The sequence below is a fragment of the Dicentrarchus labrax genome, unplaced genomic scaffold (genome assembly GCF_905237075.1).
Source record: "Dicentrarchus labrax unplaced genomic scaffold, dlabrax2021, whole genome shotgun sequence".
Taxonomy (NCBI): domain Eukaryota; kingdom Metazoa; phylum Chordata; class Actinopteri; family Moronidae; genus Dicentrarchus; species Dicentrarchus labrax.
In genome coordinates this window covers 12,910,300-12,921,339 of record NW_026136704.1, presented here as the reverse complement: position 1 = coordinate 12,921,339, position 11,040 = coordinate 12,910,300, and the positions used below count along the sequence as shown (strand labels likewise).

The 11,040-nt window shown below is 40.6% G+C and overlaps 1 protein-coding gene across 1 annotated transcript; it reads left to right on the top strand.

Annotated features, from left to right (window-relative positions):
• The first annotated feature begins 3,501 nt into the window (after positions 1–3,501).
• On the top strand, positions 3,502–9,152 carry rbm7 (RNA binding motif protein 7). Its single transcript, XM_051398311.1, has 5 exons — positions 3,502–3,712; positions 3,992–4,154; positions 5,134–5,209; positions 7,830–7,923; positions 8,169–9,152. The coding sequence occupies exons 1-5, from the start codon at positions 3,620–3,622 to the stop codon at positions 8,535–8,537; spliced, it is 795 nt and encodes a 264-aa protein (XP_051254271.1). The 5' UTR covers positions 3,502–3,619; the 3' UTR covers positions 8,538–9,152.
• Positions 9,153–11,040: the final 1,888 nt, after the last annotated feature.

Here is an 11,040-nt window from a genome sequence, read left to right as displayed (position 1 = left end):
CACTCAAACACCATCCCTGTCAATTGAGTCTCTACAATAGCAGCGCGGGCAGTGTAAAATAAGATTGTGTATAGGTGGGGGTTGTTGCTGGATAAGCACTGAGTAGCACTTATAAAAGGTAAAGGCCATTAAAGCGTGAACTGGATGCATTGAATGGGAAGCCGCTCTCTGACATCACGCCGCCAAAGAGCGATGGCTAAATTAAACTTTCATCCGACAAATATTCATGTGCGTTTAATGATCCCGAATCACTTCATTCCACATGAATTATAAATATTAATGAACAGGAGGGAAGGGCAGTGTGTTTTCTATAGGTTTGGAGCCTAAAGCAGTGGTGGATGGTGGTGAAGGAGAAGGATGTGTCTCGCCACCAGTCAATCATGACACAGTCCCACCAAACCCCGGAGGCCAGAGGTCATAATTGGAAGTGAGCATACAGTGTGTGTGTGTGTGTGTGTGTGTGTGTGTGTGTGTGTGTGTGTGTGTGTGTGTGTGTGTGTGTGTGTGTGTGTGTGTATGTAGCCTCATTACCGTAGCCTTGTGTGGAAGCCATAAGATTTCACCCAGATCTGACCAGAGCAGGGGTGGCGAGTGGTGGCCTATTTCTGGGGTCCTGCCCTGTCATGTCTTCCCTCAATGAATGCTCAATGGCTACCATCTTGCCCTTGAGCACTGCTCCTATTTTCTTTTTCATCCTCTATTAATTAAAACAATGCGGCCAAGTCTTGTGTGCAGGCATCCAAAAACAGAAACTGACGCACTCATGTTAATGACAGTGAGTGTAGGATGTGATTTCCCGCTTTTTCATATTTAGCTCCAAAATGGTTTCTGTAATTGCTATAAATTAGTACAATGGTTTTCTGCTTGAGCACTACTTGTTTCCAGACAGATTAAAAGGCATAACAGTGCTCTGCTTGTCAGTGTCTTGGATCATAAAGTGAAAGTCAGGCAATTCTGTGAGTTTCTACAGTACATTAAACTTGAACAGCTGAATGCGCTATGTGCTATGGAAAATAATGAGTACTCAAAAATATATAGATATCTTAGTGACGTATGATGTGAAGCACTATTCAATTATTAGAGTTTAACATGGGAACTCTCAGTCAACCGTACAGTTATTGAATGTTCTGGTACTCGCATGGACAGCAAAAGCCTTATGTTATCCTAATATTCCTGATGATTTCCAATATAAGCTCATGTACCGTAAATATAAATTGTAATTCTGTTCTGTGGACCGCTTACTTACAAATTCTCTGCTTAAATGGGAAAATAAAAAATACTCTGGTTATAGTTCCATGGACAACAATACCAACTCCCTAACAAGCCATTTAGAACCCTTTAATGTTGTGAGAAACCTGAAAGTGGGCTACCGCCTAAAAGAGAAACATGAAAAGAGGATATTCCTATGACAATCGAATCCAATTCCCTTCTCTGCATAAAAAAAACTCTTTTAAAATTCCATTTTTTTTCCTTCCACAGTGCATAGCAACTGTGTGACATCCCCACAGAGACCAAGCCCCCACTATTGCAACACCAGCATAACCAGGATCATTGGATCAATGCTGCCATCTACTGCTGCTTTTCAGACTCTTCAGCATGGGTTAGTGTACAGTCTTCAGAGTAGTGAATGGCTATTGTTAAGATATAGAGATTTTTGATTTGGATTTAGTTCTGTTTAGAAATCAAAAGCAAAATGTATTTATTTAATAATAATAAGACAACAATACATGGCGTTGTATGTGGGCAGTAAAGAGGGTTTTACAGAATCAGCAGGTCTGCCTGTTTTGTCTTCCAATTCACTTAGCCCTTTCCCCAACTTCCACACTGTATACTTTGTCCTGTGGAACAGCACTTACATAGTGCTCTCCTGAATTCCTTCCAATGGTTATAAAAAAGGGAGGAGGAAATACATCAGGGAGATGTATGGGGTAATGGCAATGTAGGGACCCAAAATAGATTCAAGGGCTTTAGTCATCAAATAGTATACTGCACAGGTGTGGTTTTATGGTTTAGGCTTTTTTACTGCTTCCATTGCAACCTTGCAGCATTTTAAATCATAAGCATTTTGTGGGAAAACGCCAATACATCCAATATGTCCAGTGTTAACAACTATGCACAACAGCAAAGGTCCCACAAGACATGATGACAGCCAAGATTTTGGTGTTAAATTGCAGTGTTTATTGCCATGTGAGTAATATAAGTGATGGAAACGGCACCTTGCGTGGAATAAATATGTCATAGAGACTGCAAGGTGTAGATTATTTTATAATGGCTATGGCATCCAGTCCACTCCGGTCTTTCATAAATTAAACAGCAAGAAAAGTAAAAGAGGAGCAGTCTTGAAATTGTCGCTGATGTGCCGGCCCCGTTCCTCTTATAGCTTTACCAGGCCAGAATCTGTGAGGATGTTTCCCAGGCATGAAGGAGAAAATCATTACAGTTTAAATTGATCTAATTAATATGGAGGACGGACACAGAGGCCCATCTGATTAGGGTGGAAGTCAAGCCTCTCAGGGTGCTCGCTTGACCTCCACACTCAATGATGTCGCCAGCACCAGAAGCACTTGGTTCCAAGCGCTTGAGTCACTGACCCAATCACTGTGAGCCATAGGGTAAGAAAAAAAACAGAAAAGCTTATCTTTGTACAACAGCCAGGCAGTCAAAGAAACGGAATAAGCCACATAAGAGAAGACTGACTTTATATTAGCTAAGGTAAGAGTTAGAAAATTGGTTTGACTTAAAACAGACGTTAGTGGAAAGTATGGGTTACACATAAAAAAGGACATAAAAACATTAAACAAGGTAATCCTACAGTCCATAGAACAGGTGAAAATTGGGCCGTGCTGCTCCTTCTCAAGAAAGAAGCATAATGAAAATGAGAAAGCAGAACGGAGGGAATCACCAATTCATCAATTTGCCAGTAAGCTGAAAATCATCTGCAACAATTTTGATAAACGATTGGGCTAATGGTTTGAGTCATTTACCCAGAAATAATTCCATTCTCTGGTTCAGAGAATCAGCTTCTCAAATATGATGATGTTCTGCAATTTCCTCTTTATTGTAGGTTATCTTTGTGCATCTTTTAGACTGTTAGTTAAAACCAGCAGAGAAAACATGACATTTTCAAATGTCAGCTTGGATTCTGGACAACTGTGATGGCACTTTTTCCAACGTTTTATAGATTAAACCAACTGTTCCATCTAAATCATCAGTAGATCATCATCTAAAAATGAACTAAGAGATGAATTGTTAATGAGATGATAATGTGCACACCTAGAAGCTTAATGATGAAAATAATAAGTTGCCATGTCAAACTGTAGATTGTAGACATTTCCAGAAATCTTCGTCACCATATATGAAACCTTTCATGTATCACAACATAACAAACAGCCTGTCCAATGTTTCTATCGTTGCGGTTTAACCACAGGCCCGATTCTGGAAGCAAAGCTAAGTAGGTGTCGTAAAGTAGGTGCTGTTCACCACGACGGCAGGTTACCGGGATTGCAATTTACGACAGCAGAGGCCTTCCGTTTAAATTTCGCAGCGCGTTTGATTTCCGCTACACATTATAGCATCCACACCTCCTGGAGAGAGCCAGCATCCGCTCACATAGGTTACAATGGGAATAGAGGATGAAACGGACCGGACGCTCTTCATAAGAAATTTAGACTCGAGAGTGACGGAGGAGCTTTTATTCGAGCTGTTTGTTCAGGTGATGTTGCTGCTAACGTTAGCTGTATGGATAGCATAGCATAGCATAGCTAACAAATCGAAAGCGTGTTAGTTGAAATGACCTAAACATGTAAAGTCTTCGAGTAATGGACAGTCTCACAATAAGTGTTATGCCCCCACTGTGTGTTGTGCACAGGCGGTGGGCAGTTTTTAAGAAGTGTTTTTGACGCATGTAGGGCAGCTAACGCTAGCTAGGTGCCGTTAGCTTTTGGCTGGTTGTTGTGTGGCTGTCAACATGGACTGACTTTTGTTTTTGCAGGCAGGACCTCTCATCAAAACCAAAATTCCCAAAGACGCGGATGGGAAACAGAAAACATTTGGTTTTGCCGTTTACAAACACGAGGTGTCGGCGCCGTACGCCATGCAGCTAATCAACGGGACGTCGCTGTATGGGAGAGCCCTTCATGTGCAGTTCAGATCGGGTGGGTTTACTTTTGTTTTTGCACTGGTCGACGTTTCTGACAACTTGTCGTGAGGGTTTCTGTTCTGGTTCAAGACATGTATTTTAGGTTGTCTGGTAAATTGGAAGAGAAAAGGACAATTATCAAGTCAAAGTATTATTAATAATTAAGTAGAGGTGCCCTGTTCAACATTAAATCAAATATCACGTGTGACTTAATGCGTTAATTTACACAGTTAAACAACAAATGTGTTTAAAATCAGGCAGTGGTGGACTGCTGCTACACATGTTACAACCAGATATTATTAAAAACCATCAACTGGTAAAAAAAAAGATTAAACTGTCAAAATTATAGTGTTGCCCCCTTTCGTAGTGGTATACAGGCTTTATGTGTTGTAGTATTTGTGGTGGGAAAGACGTTTTGCTTTGTTTATTTTAATCCGTTTCTTATTGTTAGATTCTGCTGTTCTCGGGTTTGTCGGTTCAGTGTTTGAACTACACTGCAGACTAACTAGAGACCATATTCACACTTTGTTTTAGAGAGAGTGACAACTGACTGAACTGGTCCAACACAAGTCGAATACACATTGTTAGGTCTGCGTGACAGAAATGAGAAGTCTAGTCCTGCATCGCCTCCACATTTGTAGCCATGGTTACACTTTCCCCTTTGTGGAGATACCAATAACGATACACTACAAAACAGCCAAACTATACTGACCTGACTGAAGTGACTTATTGACCTGGCTACTGCTATATTAAAAACAAAAAAAAAAACATCTGTATCGGCTAATGTGCAATTGGGGTAAGTGGTAAAAATATGATTGGGGCATCCCTAGTTGTTGGGACCAAGATGGTATAGACTACTGTATCATCTGGTGAGTGAATAGTAGAAACATGGTAGGAAATTACACTAGTTATCATTTTCTCATGTTGCCATAATGTGTTTTTACTGTTTTGTCCTTACTAATAAACAGTGTTTTGTTCCCTTTGCCCCCTCATAGGCAGCAGTCATAGCAGCAGTCCAGGGAACTCACAGAACTCAAGTCCTGCAAATACCCCAAATCCCCATGGTCAGAGGTAAGAATGTCTCTTCAACAACTTGCATCAGTAACATTACAGCAGCTACTGGCTCTTCTCTACCTCCCAGCCTCAATCTGGACAGACCACTGTGTCCTGCTAGCTATGCAGATACAGCTCTGGCTATAGTGGTTCTTGGGTGCATCTTAAAATGCAAAATAAAATAAAATTACCAAATGTCTTGGAAGCCAACCAGAGTCTGCTGATCGGTGCAATATATTACAGCATTAGTATGTGGTAGTGTAATATCAGTAATGATAAATTCACTCCTAATTTGCTGGGCTGTGAATGCAGCCTTTCAGTAACCTAGTTTGTTTAGTAGTTTATAATTTGGAGGCACTACTGTATGTTTGTAAATGGTACCACACTTTCTGTGTGTGTTGAACACATTCCCGAAGATGCTTCCTCTTTATTGAATATTACTTGGAAGTGCATTTGTTTCATGCTTTTGGCAGTGCACGGGTGCACAAAAATTGGAGCACTGGCAAAAGATGTTGCATGAAATAGGATTGGACTGTTCTGTATTTGCACATAAAGAGGTGTGCAATCCTTTCCATGTTTCATGCCAAATTTCATGCAGCAGTGCCTGTGTAAGGCATTTGCTGAAAAAGTATTGACCCTAGAGTTAAATTAGACAGTATCAGTCCAATGTAATGTAGTCTTTCATACTGTGTTGCTTAAATATTTCAATTTGTTGTACTAGAATTATACTTAATAGAAGAGAATAACTTTCTTGTTCAATGCATGTACCTTTGTCTACATGTATCATTTAGAACAAATTGTAAATAGGAATTTTGTTATTGATGGTAAACAATTATGTAACTGACTCCCTTGGTAGTCAAAAAACACAAGATTTTTATTTAATTTACTGTCTAAAGAAGATTAAACATTTTTAAAAAGCGCTCTGCAGTGACAACACCAAGGGACATTCAACTTTACCCCATCTTTATGGTATCACTAACCTGGTAACCAGGGTAGATCATTATATCCTTTGCTACACGGTAGAGGTGTGTCAATGCAGTCGGCTCTATTTTCATTACAAGGCTGTGTTCAGTTTTACTTACTATGTTTTCAACAGCATTTAGCCAAATACAATGTCACTACTTTTTTCTATTTTTTGTTTTTCAGTGTAAAGTGCAAAAATGATCTCCTACATAATAAAATCACTTTGCTATACAATAGGGCTGCATAATTAAACTGTTATTGTATTTTTTATAAAAGGAAAAAAATGTGACAAAACAGCATTATTATACAGTACTGAAGAGATGCCTGGGCCTACAAATCTTGTTTGCTTGCTACCGACCAGGAGCAGAGTGTAGCTAGTCATTGCCTTGTTAGTCCATCACTTCTGATCAGGAAAACAAATGTATGAATTGAAAGCCTTAATTAGATGGTAATGATGATTGGTATGGCTGCCAAGCCCCTCTGTGCTGTTGTCATTGTCACTAATTTCCACTGCAGGCTTGGGGACAGTTGAGTGAGTAGCTAGTATTTTAAAAATAATTTCTTGTGGAATAAAATGGCTTAAGTTCACTTATGAACAATCCACTTATTGCAACATTATTTGCTTGAAATTCCAGTCCCAGTAAGACTTGGCTTCCTAAAGGTGTTGATAGACTGTTAATCAGATTTTCCATTGCATATGTTTGCACTATTCTCTTACCAATGAAAAACATTTTTGTTCCTTGGATACAGTGAAGACAAAAATTATCTTGATAAATGTCCGCGGTTAATACAGCACTGGTAATATCTAGCTCATGTGGCTAGATGAATTAATTATGTGGTATTAATTAATCTTAATTTTATGACGTTATCACTCCAAGTGCATTATTCTGGAATTTTCAGTGGCGCAACGTGGAAACTGGTTTGTCATCAAAGAGACAGATCATAAGTCTGGTGTTTTTATAGAATAAGAAATATCTGCTGCCTTCCTTTGGAAACACAACCCTGCTCATTCACTGGAGCTGATCCAGTCTCATCTGTGCCACACAGACGGGCACGGAACAGCAGCCTTCTGTGTTCATTATGCTATTACTCGTGTGTATCCAATCAGATAGTGTTGTGGGCAGGACACTGAGCCAGAGTGTTGACTGCAGACAGAGGGCAGCGACTGCATCACAGCCAAAGCAGTACATTTTAAAATGAATTTATCTGCGATCAGATTAAAAAAGGAGGGGAAAAAAATTTAAGCGATACCTGTAAAATGCTGAATATTAATCCAATAATCTGCCAGATTGCCCCTTAATTTGCAGGTTCTTCCAATGTACATCCTGTTTGATAGAGGGATGTGCCATGCTTGAAAAATGCAAATGTGAATGTTTGTCTGCCCGTATTAACAGGTTCTTTTTATAGAAATGTTTGACCATGGATCTTTCATGGTGGTAATTGTGTGGTTGGATCACATGTATCAAAACAATATGAAAGTATAGTGTGTATAGTGTCATTTTTCACAAATATTCCCATATGTATTAGTGCTTTTGGTTTATTTCCTGTTTATGAATCTTAGCCCTTATTTTCCCAATGGCCCCCTCCCTCTCTGCACCTGACATTATGTAGACTTGTTGCTCTTGCCTTTTTATGAAGAGACAATATTTGACAATGGTTTAACTTCTTCTTACAGGACCCCGATCCAGTTCAGTTCTCCACCATATACTCCTCCACCCCAAATGCAGAGGTCGTTTTCATCTCCCGATAACCTGCAGAAGAATGTCATGGTAACCCTTTTAATACTTTTATAATAACCCAGCACTGCAGTCATGACAGAATGTCTCTATTTAGGATGTGAGGTATAAAGACCTGCTCTTGTCTTATTTTTAGTTATAAAGTGCCTCTGTTCCTTAGCAACAAATGAAGAAATGTGTACAGTGTATAATTTAACAGCAGCAGAAACGAGCTGCGTGACTTCTGTCAACCGTATAAAACACAGGTCCTGTTATCTGTCTTTTCCTTTCATCCGTAGATGAACAACATGATGTGGCAGCTCCACATGCAGCAGCATGACCAGTTGAATGGTGGCTTTTCCAAGCCTCTGCAGAGGCAGTCGCCTGCTGGTGGAAATTCTGGCAGAGGTGGCTCAAGGCAACACGATAACGCCCCCTATCGGCATCAGCCGTCACAGGTGAACAGCGGTGGCAGAAATCCACGCTACACAGATGAACCAAGTTCCGGTTCATCTGCACGTCATCAGCAACAGGGCCACAGTCGGGACAACTATCACCATCAGAACGACAGGAGTGGCAACCGTCACCATGACGGCAGAGGTGGCAGCAGGCATCATGACAACAGGGGCAGCCGAGGCCACCAAGATAGTAGATGGCGACGGTACTGAGACACGTAAAGGATTTCTTTAAAGACTTTAACTCTTCACAAATTTGTAAAGAGCTTTCTAAAAAAAAAAAAGAAAAGATCATGTATTATGTTGACAAATTCACATGTATACTCAGGTTGTTTGTACATGATCCTACCAGTTTGGAGATTTAATATCTTATGCCTTAGAGCCATTTTTGTTTACTTTTAAGGCGTTTTTAAATTTGTACACTATCATGTGAGCTTTTCCTCACAGATGTTTTTGAGGGGAAGAACTGTATTGTCATGAGAGCAAGGAAAAAAAATATCAAGTCAATTTGAAAGATGAAGGGAGGGGAAAAAAACAAGTATTTCCAAAAAAAAAAAATTGATATTGGCAAGTTTTGAAATATGCAAATAGTTTTAAATGGTGCTCTTAGAAATTCTTCAGGTACTTTGCAAAAAAGAACAAATTTTCAGCTAAAGAATCCACCAGCACCACTTTTACTGGAACAGGGCACCATCCTTTCTTAATGTAGGATTTGTTGACCTTGCTCTTTATGAAAATGGGCTTTATTTTATTTTTTTATTCTGAGTGTGTAATACAAACTGTTTTAAAATGAACGTTTTCATTATTATAAAGCTCCTTTTGATTTGATTGATGCGTTGTCTTTCATCTGGCCACAGCACAAATGCCTGGGTCTTGGCTGCTCTTCAGATATGCTATTTACAGCTCTTTGTGTATGTGACTAAGTGAGCTATTGTATGTTGATGCTACATGCCGTTACACATGCACACACTGGCCTTATCTGCACCTATAAATGGCCCACGTGTAACTAATAGGCTTGTGCAGTGGGTTATGAAGTAATCTACAGGTGGCGCCACACATCCTTTTATTGAATCAATTAAGATGTTAAATATAACTGAGCCACATGATCAGCTCCTGCATCTGACCTTTCTATTTAGGATACTTTCAAGTCTTTACATGGATTTGACACCCAACCCCGTTCACTTTACAGCATGCAATTATGTTTCGGTTTATCTCTTGTTCACCAGAGTTGAACACAGCGATATCTGGTTCTCTTTTATCAGAAGAGTCTTAGCACCAATTAGTAAATGGCGCAGGTTTCTGTCAACTTGCAGATGAGAATAAAGTGCGCTATTGTCCCGTCCCAGAATTAGCAGCACTTTGATCCTTCCCACCTCGTGTTGATCAGCCTCTCAGCATCGATACATCGGTGTGTTACTGCTCGGGCTCGCCTACAACAAAGTGATGATCAAATCCCTTAATGTCCGAGTGGAGGTCATAATCTACCCTTCCGAAAGTGCTTATGCCACTAACAGCAGCCCCCCGGCGTTGTATCGACAACCGTAACCCCCCCCCAATAAAACTCCCAGTGTCCAAAAGTGGAGGTGCATTTGCACCCACCGCACTAAGCTCTGTGTCTTGCCTGTAATCTGCCTCGTGTCAGATTGCATCCTGATGCTCCCAGATCGCTCTAATAGAGAGTATCCTCTGCTCGGTGTCAGTACTAGGAAGGCCCTTATTACGCTTCTGGCTGTGGCATAACTCTTTTAATTGGTTGATCTGCCTGGCGTCTCCAGCCCTGGAGCGGGCGGATTAGAGAGGCCGCTCGGTAGCCGCTGCTGTGTGGACTTATATAGAAGCGTGTCTCCTGAAATGATCCACTTCCAAACACCCAGAGAGACACTCCCTTTCTCGCAGTCCTGCAACTCAAACCACAAGTGTCAAGATGCCTGCAGCCGTGATTCCTCGGATCTTGGCACCCCGTCAGGTTGTTGGGTTCATGGGTGCCACAGTAGGTCTGACTTAACCGGCCGTAGTCTTTGTCCTTCCATGCAATTTAAGCCTCCTTTAAAAGAGGTGAAAAATGACCATATATAGTAGAAAGCAATACATGCCATTAAACAGGCTACATGAATACACGTTCTTCAGTAAAAACCGAGCAGAAAATCAAGATCAAATAATGAGAGTAAGATTTACAGTACAGCTATCAAATGAGGACAGTTAGTTTTTTTTAATGAATTCTAGTTTATAATTATACAGGTTAGGCTCCATTTTAACATCCTATTATTTTCTCTCTCCACCCGAAGTAGTGTAAAATGTGCTCCACAGCAGTTGTTCTCATCTGCCCCTCTTTGATCAAGTCATCAAACCTCTGAAAAGAACCCGAGCTTTCCCATGCAGAGCTCCCATATTTCCTCCTGATAATCCTCCGCTCTTTGAACACGGCGGCGGCTCCGGAGGCTCCGCAGCCGCCAGCGAGTTCACTTTATTTCCAATTCTTGCGATGCAAGTCGCCCCCCCCCCTCAGGACACTGACATTATAGGCTACTTGCGACCCTAACCTGCACCGGCTTCCCTCAGTGATGATTCGCCTTAAAATGTTAGTTCAATTACAACCGTTTAAAATAGAGAAATGTGCCAGGCTCTTTTTATTACACCCTCTACTGAGTCTCTCACACAAATGTCCAATCTCCCAAATCTGCATTATCTAAAAGACAATATAAATAAAACATAATTT

Excerpts from the sequence above, each read along its gene's own strand:
- rbm7 (XM_051398311.1), top strand. The coding sequence starts at position 3,620 with ATGGGAATAGAGGATGAAACGGACCGGACGCTCTTCATAAGAAATTTA. Across the intron at positions 5,210-7,829 it reads CCAAATCCCCATGGTCAGAG|GACCCCGATCCAGTTCAGTT; the intron begins GTAAGAATGTCT and ends TTCTTCTTACAG. Across the intron at positions 7,924-8,168 it reads ACCTGCAGAAGAATGTCATG|ATGAACAACATGATGTGGCA; the intron begins GTAACCCTTTTA and ends TTTCATCCGTAG.